We start from the raw sequence: 14,479 nt of genomic DNA on the forward strand, positions 1-14,479 counted from the left end.
ACCTTCTACAGAAGCACCATAGAGAGCATTCTGACCAGCTGTCTCGCTGTGTGGTGTGGAGGCTGCAGAGCCTCTGACTGGAAGAACGTGAGGAGGGTGGTGAGAAAAGAAGAAGGGATCATTGGGGCTCCTTTCCCTCCATTAAGGACATTTCATCACAGCGCTGTGTGCCCGAGCCGAAAATAACAAAGACCCCCACAACCCCCACCATGGACTGTTTACCCTGCTGCCCTCTGGAAAGAGGTTCCGCAGCATCCGCTGCAGGTCCACCAGGTTCTGCAACAGCTTTTTCCCCACTGCCATCAAACTGTTGAACTTCTGATCCATAAACTGAACTCTGCACCTATTGCATGTCATCGGGCATTAAAATGCTGCTGAACTTTTAGCTATTTTAGCTATTTCAGTTCCTCTCTTTTTACTCTCATACAAAGGAAAAAATGCATTTTTGCACAAATGCTTTTTTGAACCGAACCATCACAATTTGCACACTGTTTATCCCCTGCACTGTTTTACATTTTGATCACTGCTGCACTTCTGTATAACTTTTTGTATAATAATCCGGAAATGTATTCCATCTCACCTGGAATATCATTGCAATATTTAAAAGCTGTATGCAACGCAATTTCGTTCTGTATGCACTCTGTACATATAAAATGACAAATAAAGTTGAAGTTGAGTTGAGTTGAGTTGTTTAACATCATCAACACTTTGACCTTTATGATTTTTACAGTAGGCCTAGGCCTATAGTTGGAAGGTAAACTTTGTTTGGTAAACTTCATCTTGAAATTGGGCCAACAGAAAGCACAATGACAAAATAATATCAAACTGATTTAAATCAAATTCTTTAAACTTGATGAAACAATCAATCCCAATCAAATAATAGCATATCCTACTCTAGACTCTGGTTCCTTTGCATTTATTTGCAAATCCCTACTGCATAAATCAATACAATTCCATAATATTAGCCTAATTATTTACAGAAAGCTCATAGTTTTTGCTCTGTATTATTTACTTGTTGGTCTTTCTTAAGTCTAAAACCGCTCTTCTAACCATATTTTTTAAAACTGTGGAAGGGCCCCTGGTTTGGGCGGCCCTGCTGATTCAGGCGGATAGAGAGCAGAAGGAGAAGGAGAAGAAGGAGGAGGAGGATTTGGAGGAGGAGTGTGTGTGCATGTCAGCAGACACTGAAGAACCGGGAGTCCCAGCGGCAGTTTAGGAGAGTCTGAGCGGGGAAGTCTGTGTCTAATACGGGAGAACTCAGAAGGAGGAATCCGCGATGAGTTGGGGAACGGAGCTCTGGGTATGTTTAACTGTTTTTAAGATTTACTGTTTGGCTGGTTTGCGTTGTGTTTCTGGCCGGGTCAACACACCGACTATTGGGAACCGGGGTGGAAGAAAGGTGCCGTGTTACCTTTTTAGCTTTGTGTGAAAAGGCGAGCGGCTACGCTAGCTGTCCGGCTGTGCTGCGGCGAGGCTAAAAGCTAAAGCTAGCTAATCCGCGGTGCACCTTAACGGCTGTGACAGCGGCGGAACAATAGGCAAGACTGCAGACACACGGCGCGTCAACCGGTGCGGGGGTCACGCTGCCTCCTCCGCTCGGTTACTTATCAACGTAAATAATGTCTGAGTTGCTAAATTCCTGATTTTGTTTGACTGGCAAGTTACGAAGTTGTCTCTTGAGGTTTTTTGGAGTGTCACACCCTGTTTCAAAGAGAAGCTGGAAGGGATTCCCGACCGGTAGCAGGGTGGAGAATCCGGGTAGAGAGCACAGTCCTGTTCGGTCTACTTAAAAATATCCCTTCACAGCCGTGGGTTTCACTGACTGAGGGGCATAGCAAGTCGCTTTGTGGCCAGTTATCCCATCTTTTGTCTTAACTTCCATGTGATTAGAAGGGGGACACATGAAGCAGCCGACAGAATTCACCTCCCAACGTCTGCCCTGTCTTTCTAGCAATTGCAACTCAACGAGTAGCTACGTACAAGTCACTCATATACAATTGCATCACTTAAATCACTCAATCATGAGCTACTGAGGCTCTTTGTCAAGTGAAGTTGATATCAGAGTGAATCCATGCCCTCAAATTTCATGTTATGATGTGGTGTAATTGTTTGTTGCACTGTGGAGTTAATTTATTAACCATTTGTTTCAATACAAGTAGTAGCTAACATAATGTATTTTCTGGGGTGTTGGCCATCACAAGCTGCTGTAACCAGAGAGCCAACGTGTGTGTGTGTGTGTGTGTGTGTGTGTGACCCTCCCTGAGATGATACTCCTTCAGCTGACCTCAGTGGTTATCTGCCGTTTAGTATAAGCTAAGTTTTGGCTTGCTCAGTCCTTAAATGTAACATGCTGCTACAGACAAAGCAATGACTGTTTGCTTTGTCTGTTGTGAAATATTGTACACATGGACACCTACGTGATTTTTCTTTTTCAATTTATTTTTAAATCTCTCATTCATGTTATCCAATTAGTTTTCCTTTCTCCCTTGCTCTTGTCTGGAGTAGATATTATCAGCTGTATCTGTTTGTGTTCCAGCTAGACAGATGGACAGGCTGGCAACATGGCTTTAAGACTGGAAAGGAAAATGTAAACATTTTTGAGCCTGTTTCTAAAGGCGTGAATGTGTTTTCAGTCAATTTCAGGAAAAAAACAAAATAGGAGACCACTATCTCAAAGGTCCAAAGGAAATAAGTCCAAGGTATGACTTTGGTAAAACTAACTCAAATTCAAAGTGTTAAAACACTTTAGACTCTCATTAAACCTGTTTCAGTTCATCTCTGCATAGTCGTTTCATCAGTGCTGAAGCAAAACACACAAAGATCTGATGAGTGGGGACGCTTGCTGAAGGGCCATCATAATCCCCTCAATCCACTGATGAGATTAATGTGTTTGCTGCCTGATGTCAGATTATGCATGATTGGCTGCCTGATTTCAGATTAAGGGTTATTGTCCGTGTGATGGGATGCTGTTGATGCTGCGGTTTTCAAATGACCAGTGATGTAATGTCAGACACTATACATCATTGTCTACCTATTTTCATTAGGTAGTAGGTGCTTGGCTGTCGGATCTCAAATTAAACATGATTGGCTGTCCAATAGAAGTTTGCAGATTACAGTTGTCGGCCAAACACCATTATTTGGTTGTCTCATGTATGATTATGATGGCTGCAGTCAGTCAGCCGTCATTAATTTGAATGTCTTCAGATTGTTTTATTGGCCCAACAGCCAAAATTCAAAGAGATTTGATTCACTGTCATTTAGGATAAAGAAAAAAAGCCAATATTCACATTTGTGTAGCTCGGAGAAGCTAATTATTGGCATTTTTTCTTGAGAGATGAATAAAATCATTACTCTGGTTATCAAAATGGCTGTTAGTTGATTTTCTGGTAATTTACTCCAACCTTTGTGGATTGAGACCCCTTAAAACCAAGCCTTGTCTACTGGCAAACCCTCAGTATTGCATATTACTACCGGCTGTGACCAAATTCAAATAAAAAGTCTAAAAAATATGTATGTAGCTAAAAGTCTTTTATTCTTATTTTTTTTATCCTCTTCATCATCTTGTGAGCCCTCAGACTTTTCTTGTGACTGTGTCACAAGGTGCGTCCCAACCCCTAGGTTGGTATTATTTTTTTATTTTAGTTTTTTTTATTTATTTTTTACAAACCGCATTATATAAATAAATCAAGCTGCACTCAAGTAAAGGCAGCATTAGTATGTTCAATGAAGCCCGGTGCCTTTTGCTTTTGACTAGCGTTCTGGCTCTAACCCAAGTGAGGAACATCCTATTACGGCGCTGGCTTCCTGCCCTCCGAGACACACAGACACAAAGTAGGAAGTGTTGGTCTGAATTAAAGCTCTGTGTGCGCTTAGTGCCAGGATGCTGCCATGCTGTGCTCTGGTCTGTCTGGTTGAGGTGAGCCGGAGGCCAGCAGAGCGGAGCAGCCAAGTCTGACTAAAGGACAAGAGGCTGACAGGCAGTCGTCTCTACTGATTGGCCAAACTGAATGGCAAGGATAAGGGAATAAAGGATGCAAAGGTAGAGGAAAGTGGACAGGCTTTAAACGGCTGGCTAGACTCTTGATTTTACTTTGAAGACCGTCAGCCGATAAATAGAGAGAGAACTTAAAACCAATTGTGGAAACTCAGTTTCAGAGCAGTGAGCAGATTGTTACCGTCTTGCATAGCAAGGGGTCACAAAAGTTAGCTTTTCTTTCTTTCATGTAGTTCTGTGGATTTTGAAAAGGCTTATTACTGCGTTCCCCCAGGTGTCCTATGGGAGGTGTTGTTGGAGAACGGGTTACCGGGGTTATGTGGGAATCATTTGATACTTGGAGCAAGAGGATTGCTTGTATTCTTGGCATCAGGTGGCCATAGGACTCAGACAAGAGTGCTCAATATCCCCATATGTGGTATTTATAGACCGTAGCCCACAGTATATTAACGTCTTACTGACTGTAGGGTTGCATCTCAGCATTTCACATGTCTTGCTTTATGGGACTATCAGGATGATGATTGGGCAATATAGTGTCTATTAAAGATATACTGTAATTGCAGTGATTATGAATACCAGAGTGATCATTCATTTGTGTTCTGTGTGTTTAATCAAGTTTCCTGGATCAGTTGTAGTGGTCTTGCTATCAACCCTTGTAGTGTTTTGATGATTCATTGATTAGTCGATCAAAAGAAGATTAATTGATTACTAGTTCAAGTAATTTATCAGGCAAAAATGTCAAACATTCACTAGTTCAGATTCCTAAATGTGAGAATTTGTGGATTCTTCTCAATTTTTTAGAACTGTAAATACTTTCTGACAGTCAGACAAAACAAGCAATTTTTCAATGCCACCTCGTGCTCTGTAAGTAGACTTAATTCACTTTTTTTCTCCGATGGTTGAATTATTAAACAGATAATTGAATAGAGCCTTAAAGTTCAGTCTTTGGCGTTGGATCTGAAAGACTCAGTCATGTGGCCATCCACATGACTCCTGGTCGGTGGCTTTGACACAGTCCCATTTGATGCTGTTAACAGATTTTGTTCTGATGTTGTCGTCTTCCGGTGCGTATTCAGTCTCATTATCATAAACTAGTTTTGATTATTAATAATGGTAATTTGCTGCTCTATATCCTTGACTTCAGAGTATGAAAGGGTTGGCATTAGGGCTGGGTACAGAATTTAATTCTTTTTTTTTTTCTCAAGATTATTTTTGTCGGGGCTTTTTTTCAAAGGGACAGTGGATATACAGGAAAGATGGGAGACGACACGAAGCAAAGGGCTGCAGGTCGGGTTGGAACCCGGGCCGCTGCAAAGGCCTCAGCCTACATGGGGTGCACTCTCTTACTGGGTGATATATAGAGGTTGCCCCAGAATTGAATACTTTTTAGGCACTGACAAATTGCCCCAATCGAAAAATGCAATTTCAATACCTGAGGAGTAAACCTCACTAGCGAGAGTGAGCCAATAAGAATGATGCAGCATGCTTCTCCCAAGATCTAATCCTATCTGTGATTGGCGGTCTAACGCTACACGTGCTAACGGCAGGCAGGTAAAAACACTGTTACACAGAGACAGAGCTCAAGCAGTAGGAGCTGAAAAATGACAAAAATATTTGTGCCGTAATGTGAGATGTTGCGATTTCTTTTTGTCACAGCATATGTATCGGTACAGGTATTGAATATTTTTGAACAATGCCTAGCCCTGTTTGCCGTGTAATGTGGTTCCTTGATCCACCATTTGTTGAATATCTTCTAATTGGCTTATGGATCTGTAGCAGTGAAAGCTCTGATGAGAGGGTTCCTGTTGTTTAGTAGGGCCGTAGTCTGGTTCTTAGCAGGACACAGCGGGTGTGAATGAAATCATGTTGAAGCTGAGGGCACTGGCCTGGACACGGCAAGCTGTTAGATCCACTCTAGCCAAGCTTTTTCAGCTCTGTGGGTGTGGGTGTGTGGAGGAGGTAGTTTTTGTATGTGTAAGTTATAGAACATGTTGTTTTCAGTCCTGGATGTTTGACACAGATTGTGCCCAGATTACTTTTTTGTGTCCTGAGTGTGAGGGCAGATGTCTTTCTTAATTAATTAAATTGTGCTAACACACGTCTCCAGGAGACAGGGAGGAAGATGAGGACAGAGAGGGAGGAAGGAGGTGTGAGAGAAGAATGGGAGGAGAAGAAAGCTCATGAAAATGTTTAATGAGAGGAGAGAATATATTCATGTGAGGAGGAGGTGCATTGATGAAGGCCCATGCACTGAGAGACCAGTAGAGTTTACAGACCTAAAGGATTAGATTAAACATTAACTGGCTGCGGCAACAGTAACTAGGATACATCAGAGCAGAATTATGTTCTACACTGTGTACAGATCTAAACATTAATAGTAGGTGCAAAAAATGTCAGCAGAAGCTGCTGTACCAACCGGAGTTTCCATTGTCTAGTAAAAACGATGATGAGGAACAGAAATTCTTACTTTCTCCAGTCAGAGTGACCGATGTAAATCATTCCCTCTGCACAATTTGAATTGTGTTAAAATAGGCTACAGGGATTTTCATATCTTTCAGTCTATTAAAAACAATGAACAATTGTGTTTTAAATGTATTTAAAAAAAATGACCCACTCTGAGTGAATGCAAGAGTAGCCTACCCTAGATGTACGAACTACAAACGGTGGCAAGCAAGCAGGGAAGTCAAAGCCCATGCCATGGCGAAACAGAGAAATATCACAAATTACTTTATAAAACCAAGCAGCGGCGGGGCTAAAATATATTAAACCAAGGAATTGCCCGCAAGGATGAGTCAGCACCAGATACAGCGCCTCTCACTAACGTCACAAATACACATCGAGATCCCATGATGGCAGCCCTCTGCGGTTCTGGATGCTTGACTTTCTCAACAGCCGGTTCCTATCAAGGATTAGCCTGCGTGATTCCCGTCTGATCAATATGAGACCCCAATCAGAATAACTGAAAACACCTGTGGGAGCAAGGCATTTAGTAATGGTGGTAGTAGTTAGAGATGGTCCAATACCATTTTTTTGCTTCCCTATACCAATTCTGATACCTGAAATTGCGTATTGGCTGATAACGAGTATTGATCCAATACTAGTGTGTCATATGTTTTAACAACTGTATGATATACTATCCCTGTATGGATGTGATATGCTTTCTATCGTTGTTGTTGGTCTGGTTCAGGTTAAACTCTTTGTGAAACACGAAAAAACACAAACCGTGAATGCCACATAACATTCTATTATTATTACACACACACACACACACACAAACAGGGAAGCGCAGCAGCACGCAAACATGCAAAAGAATACAAATAAAAATATGACAACAGAAATCCGCCCTCATAATAGCAATGAGGTGCATAAATTCTCAAAAACTGAATCAGAATATGATGAATGGTGTTGGCAGTATCACCGGATGACATATGGACAAACAAAGGAAGGCAGTGACAAATGAGGCAATTAACTACCCAAAGGAAGAAATTAATTATAGAATTACCAATCCATAGTCTTGTGAATTTAATTCATTCATTCTGTGTGACTAGTACTACACACACACAAACGGATTTGCTGCCTTCTTCCTCTTTTTTTTTTTGGACTCTGTCCCCAATGCTTCCCTCCTCTGCCTCCCTCCCTTCCTGTCTCTCATCCTCCCATCGCTTCCGTCCTCCCTCTGGATGCAGCCACAGCTGTATCCACCCAGCCAGCTGTTTAGCAGTCATGCTCTTGTTGGATTCAGACACCATCACACCTGTGCGCCTGTCAGACCAATGCAGTGACCCTGGATAAACCGGTTTTCTAAATGGGTCAGTGTGTGTGTGTGTGTTGTATGACCTGGTTTTGTGACTCTCCTCACCATCAGGGCTTATTGTTGGTGTGATACTGCTTTTTTGCTTCTTAAACTCTAGGAATACTATATGGCCTCATATTCAAATTGTCATGAAACTTCCCAAAGTGGACTTTATGAAGCCTTGCCTATTCTTAGATATTTGGCTGCTCCGCCGTGTATTTTGAACTTTTGATTCATTGTTTCCTAATACCAGTCATAAAAATAAATTTTTATCATTCTCACCGTTTCTATCTATTGTTGCAACATTTTCAATTTCTTTCCGGGAAGTACAAACTGAATCACCAGAGACAGAAACCGTTCCAGGCGTTTCAGATTCATGACTTGTCTGTGTGCAGGGCTTGTTCAGTTGCAGCTGCAGTCACTGTTTGCTAACTTCTAGGAGTCAGTCTGTCTGTCAACTGTTTATTAGTCAGTTACTTTATTAGCCAGCGGCTAAAAATGCAGGCTGTAAGGACACATGGAAAATTGGAAGATGTTGGGAATTTTTCTGGTGAATTTTGCCTAGATTTCCAACCCAGTCATTACACTAAGCCTCTGCTGGATGGCTATCCGCTGTCAATCCTAGGCCTGCTTGTGTTACATGCTCACAGACAGTAGTAAAGACTTTATGCTGGTGGCATTCTTGTTTGTTAGCCCTGTAGATTAACTGCCACACCAACTAGTTTGAAAGAGTTTTAAAATATTTATTGTGAGATGGTTGGGCAGTATACAATATATTGTTTTTTGCCCTACTGTTTATACTATGGTATAAACTATGTCTGTTTATCCCTTTTAATATCTCTGGTAGTTTTAAGCCATTGTTGGTAATGCCGCAAATCAATAAGCAGAACTCTTTTTGGGAATATTGGATTTTTATGATTATTTTGCGTCAATATGATGATTTTTAAAAGTATTTAATTTACTGAATTGGCTGAATTTCCTGTCTGGTCAACTTTGACATCAACAATTTCTCAGAAGAGTATCCATAATATTTACTAAATCACAATAGACAGTATCATAAAATAAAAGTACATTGCATAAGAAATGACCGGAGACTGTATGGGAATAATATATACCATGATATAGGTTTTTGTGAATATCTTTAGGTTATGTACTGTTGAAAAATACAATCCCTTTTTATATATACATCACCTCCTTAGTGTAGCATCCTGTTTTTTTCTCCCCTGGCTAATTTCTGTTGACTGAAACGGCAGCAAGACAAATGTTTTTGTCACATCTGTGGACTCTGTGGTAAACCTGCAAACCTGTAAACAACTTGTCCAGTTGGTGACGTAAGAGCGAGATGTCCTCCAGCTGTCCTTTTGTGGTTGTGTACTCAACACATCAGCTGACTGCCAATCTTGCCCACCTCAGCTGCACAGATGCTATCTGCTCTGTGGACGGACATGATACCAACTTACTTAGTGACATCCAGGCTCAAAGACAAACCCCTGCAGAGAGATAACATAAAGAAGCCTACTCTAGACAGAGCTTTCATTGTGCTGGACTGTCCTGTAATTGTTGGTTCAGTTCCACGTTTAGTGATTTGGTTCTCTGTTGCTACAGTCCCATTACTTCCCTTGGCTACCAATGTTAGCGCATGGAGAGTAAATCAAGCACAAATGAACAAATCAAGCACCTTTTTGTTCCCCGTTCATGTAAGTAACAACCAGCGGCCATGTGACAAACCGTTGGCTCCTCTGCTATCCTCTCCATCCAGCACTCATCATCCTCATCACCCCCTCAACAAACCCATGCCTCTTTTCCCTTAGGATCAAGCAGAATTCTCCAGAACTTTTATATAAGGGTTTCCCACAGGCCAAGATAGAAGTATTTTTTAAATGTTTTAATGTCACGGACCCTTAAATAGACTTTTGTGATGTGAAACTGCTGTTTGACAAAGTTTTCGCCCAGGAGCCACATTTGGGATGATGTTATCGTTTGAGTTAAACTGGACATAATAGTGATTATTTGAGCAGTTATTTGATTACTGGTTAATAAAGTAAGTAAATAAAACCTAATTCTAAAATGTTTTTCACAGATGTAAGCGACAAAGTGTCTTGTAAGTGCCTTGCCTTACAGGGCGTGCGCAGTGCAAATGCCTGTCTGAACAGGTATGTCTTTATCTGATTTTTAGTTTTTTGTAAGAATCCACAAACAGCTGACAATACGGGTGGAGGCAAAGCCTTCCATAGTTTAGGTGCTATGGGCTCAAAAGCCAAATGACTACAGGTCTTAAGGTGCGTGGAACAGAGTGAATTTAACACATTAGACCTTAGACAGAGTTCTGCCACATATGCAGGAGCCTGACCGTGTGATGCTCTGTACGTGAGAGTGGGAATTATAAACTGCTAATTTAAATACATAATTGTCAAAAATGCCCATCATAATTTCCCTAAGACTTCAATTGTTTTTGTTTTTTGATGGCAACCAAAATCAAAAGATGATTAGTTTACAAACATAACTAAGACAAAAGCACCAAATTTGGTGGCAGCTAAACCCAGCTAATGTATGTCATTTTTTTGCGTTTTATGCGTTGACAATGAAGCAACTATCAAAATTATTGTTGTTGAATTTAATGTCCACCCACTCAGCAATCATTTGACTAATAGTTCAACTAGCACTAGCTCAGGTGACCCCTCAAAACGTATACATGAAAACCAGAATTCTTAGACGTCTCCCTTGACTGCAGCTGCATATCAGTCCCACATGGGGACCTGACCCTAAGGTCAATATTTGTCCTTTTTACTATGGCCTTCCAGGAACAATCTTTAAAGGTTTTTGTAGGTCCCAACCCCCTTGTGCTCATGTAACAGTTGGCATTGTGTACAAGCGATAGAAAAGCAGTTTTATTTGTGGTGCATTTTGTTGCTGTTGTGGTTGACGCAAAGTAGATGGATAGGGAAACACTGGCATTTACCACAATGTACAAATACAGACGACATGGGCAAAAGGAAGTGTATACATGGGATAAGCGTAACTAGGACAGCTCCACACCCTCTCCATTCACTTGCCTCCCATCCTTCCTTTCTCCGTCTCCCTCCCTGTCTGACATACAGCCTGTTTGCATAAAAGCAACAATGTTAATTCTAGCACCATAGGAATTTTCCCAGGCTGTTTATTTGCCCGATGAAGTTTGAAAGCCCAATAAAGTGTGTGTGTGTGTGTGTGTGTCAGCATTGAGGGTTTCTGGTTACCTTGGAAACCTGTCCATAAAGTACCCAGTGTTACCACGGGTACCCCAGACCATAATATGCCAGGTAGTCAGAGTGCAGAATAAAGGATGTTATCACACTGAGCAGCAGGCCAACTCTGAGCAGGTTGGTTGCCCCTGTTGTTTATCAGAAACAATGATCAGACAGATATTTGCCTTTTTGTTATAAATAGAAAAATTATATTTTCATTTGAGTAGGTGGAAACATTTGAATTTGTTTCCTGACAACCTAAGACTTGTTTAGGCTCCAATCTTTGAATTGGCCAACTATAAACTGCGAGAGACTCGAGGGGGTAAATCTTTCCCAATGTGACAACAATAGTCTCAAACAAGCTTCAGATTTCTACAGTCTCTTGTGAACTCATTTAAACCCACTTTGTGACCCACTATTGTCTTTAACAAAACACTACTTTGTGTTTTTCTAGTCCAGGCTTGCCATTGTTCATTTAATCCCTCTTTATGTTTGCAAATTGTTACTATGCCAGGAGTATGCCACAGAAACACTGTAACAAATTATAGGTCCATGCTCGTGGCTGAAGAACAGCTGCAGAGATGTACTGTAGCAGTAACAAATAATAATGCTAGTTAAGGTAGTAGCACTAGCTAGAAAATGTCTAATTTCAATTCCAAATCATTTTAATATTATTTTTCAGGCCTCAATAGGTGAACAGTTTTTAAATCTAACAGTAGCTGATGCCAGCAGCATAGTTGTAGTAGTTGTACTACACCCAAGTTCTCACCTCCTATCATATATAAGTCATATGATTTGGAGTTAATTTTTAACCCAACATGAGACAAAGACCGTGCAGAAGATTCTCTGTCAGCATGTCCCATGATAAGGTCAGACATGCTCAGTTACTCCCTGCAGGAAGTAAAAGGGCATTTGTATGACTCTACGTGCTTGTTTATACCGTGGTAAAGACTTATCTGAGGAGCTGTTGACACTGAATGGAATATCTGTTGGATAGAAGGGAAGGAGATAAAGGGACATATATGATGGAATTTTTTCTCTCTCCAATTAACAGAAATATATAAAGCTGTAGATTAAGAGAAGACTAGATATAGTCTGTTAACTAAAATGTTAAAGGAATAGTTTGACATGGAAAAGGTTCTTATTTGCTATCTTTGATTGATTACACTCACGTTGGTTAAATATAAAGCTGCAGCCAGTTAGCTAAGCATAAAGTGTAGGAACAGGGAGAAACCATTTATTTGTAGCCGTTTCCCTGTTTTCAGTCTTAATGCTAAGCTAACAGGCAGCTGCCTGCATTGTGAGTGGACAGATGTCTTATCTAATTATTTCTATTAGCCAGCACATCTCGGCCAAGCTGGGGACATGCGTACTTAGGCATTGATATGATTAGTCTGGACTCTGGAGTATACACAGTCACTTTACATATTTAAAATAATTAGTTTTATCTAACCCTCGCTGTTCCTCTGCTACTCACATTTAGGCTGCAAGTAAATTATTTTAACATGACCTAAAATACAGATTTGTGATTGCTAATGCGTAATGGCCTGATGTAGTCATTGCCTAAAAATAGTGCCAGCTGTCAGCACCCACACCAAGTGTCATAGCCTACAGTCAACCGAACTAACCAGCATGAACACTGCAGGGAGTAGGTGTCAGGGTCAACACACACACACACACACACACACACACACACACACACACACACACACACAGCTGGGAGCCAAAGATGCCAACAGGCAAAACGTGTGTGTGTGTGTGTGTGTGTGTGTGTGTGTGTGTGTGTGTGTGTGTGTGTGTGTGTGTGTGTGTGTGTGTGTGTGTGTGTGTGTGTGTGTGTGTGTGTGTGTGTGTGTGTGTGTGTGTGTGTGTGTGTGTGTGTGTGTGTGTGTGTGTGTGTGTGTGTGTGTGTGCACGTGCACACAGGCATGCACATATGGTCTGATGACACAGCTCAATGAATTGTTGAACAGATACAGTAACCATCACATCCTGCCCTTTCATATTGGACCCGCACAGGAAAAGCTGTGGTTAATACTGTTGACAACCACTGAATGTGTGTGTCTGTATGGGGGGGTGTGTGTGTGTATGGGTGTGTGTCTGTCTGTATGGGTGTGTGTCTGTCTTTGTGGTGTGGTTTTCATAGCCAGTTACACTTTTGGTCCATAATACCTGGCTCTTCTCTGCTCCAATCCTTATCTCTCTCCTTGCAATTTTTTGTCTTTACCAAAGAGCCACGTCAAAACCTTTTAGGCAGCCGCTTGTAATTTTTTGTTGGGCCTAATGGTTGAGTTAATTTGTAAAAAGTTGCAGATTGTATCCTCTGTCACTAACTAACATTAATTTAAGGTGAAAATGAAACTTTATACTGGTGTGTGTGGTCATTGCAACTGTGAGTGGACGTGTCATTTCGTAGTTCAAAAAGACCGAAAAAGTGGAGACTCTTTAGAAAAAAGGTCTTGGGAGAAAAGAGAAGGTTCCAGGTTAAATTATGGAATTAATAGCTATACTGTAGAGTAGATTTATCAACTTATAGGTTCTGGTTCGGGACCCCAGCATTTGAACCAAGTAGCTTGTAAGAAAATAAGGTGCTAAAGTAAGTGGGCTACTTGATCCTTCACAGCCAACGACAAGCATTATTTAAAAGTTACCTGCAAGCTAAACTTAATGAGATTTAATAAAGTGTTTGAAATATAGTGCATCTATCAATAATGGCTTTAAATTCAATAAAATTGTTAAACTGTAACCCTACGTATGCAACAGTCTTGCTATTCTCTTTAGTAGTGTTGGATATTGGCAGGATTTTATTGATACAACTACTTTATCCATGCTCTTATTGGTTCAAACATTCAAACGGTTAACCAAATGCTTCAGTCAAACTATTGTGCTGATGGATGTGTGTTGTTCTGTTGGAAGGCTCAAGCTCTTTCTGAGGCTCTGAGCCAACCTGAAGCAGTACCATGAAACATCCACCACTGGCCTCAACATTTCAACAGCTGTCCGCGCCCTGTGTTTATGAAACACAAAGTCTTATGCCATTAAGGCTTTTAACTTAAATAGTTGTGTCATGGTTGTTGTTGACTTAATGTGGAAATATCTACAGGTACTGTGACTGTATGAGCTGGAGTGAAACCGGCTGTTGATGGGTGCTGCCGCCATTATTGGTTTGAAGTTTTACAATAATGTCTCAAAACTGTCAGACTGGAGAAATGTCCGTCAGCAGAGGTAGAGAGTGAGACGCTGTTGTCTATTACATCACTTGTCACCCATAATGAGGCATAAGCAAATAGGCTATGCTATGAAATATTGATACTTTATATTGTATGGTGCCTTAGTTTAAAGGTGCCCTGTCACACAAAACTGTTTTTACTTGCATTTTTTTGAAATAGGTTAGGTCCATATGTGTTTACGTTATGTTGTGAATGTGAAAATGATCTGCTACCTCCTCCGTCAGCTCTAGCCACTGAA

The 14,479-nt window shown here is 41.0% G+C and overlaps 1 protein-coding gene across 1 annotated transcript in view; it reads left to right on the forward strand.

Moving 5' to 3' along the window:
• The first annotated feature begins 1,050 nt into the window (after nucleotides 1-1,050).
• Nucleotides 1,051-14,479, forward strand: part of fnbp1l (formin binding protein 1-like) — a 43,218-nt gene continuing 29,789 nt past the window's right edge. Inside the window, exon 1 of the mRNA XM_032527023.1 lies at nucleotides 1,051-1,300. Within this exon, the coding sequence (XP_032382914.1) occupies nucleotides 1,277-1,300 (24 nt within the window). The 5' untranslated portion in view covers nucleotides 1,051-1,276. The remainder of the gene's footprint in view (nucleotides 1,301-14,479) is intronic.

This window comes from Etheostoma spectabile, chromosome 9 (assembly GCF_008692095.1).
Source record: "Etheostoma spectabile isolate EspeVRDwgs_2016 chromosome 9, UIUC_Espe_1.0, whole genome shotgun sequence".
In the NCBI taxonomy this organism is placed as follows: Eukaryota; Metazoa; Chordata; class Actinopteri; order Perciformes; family Percidae; genus Etheostoma; species Etheostoma spectabile.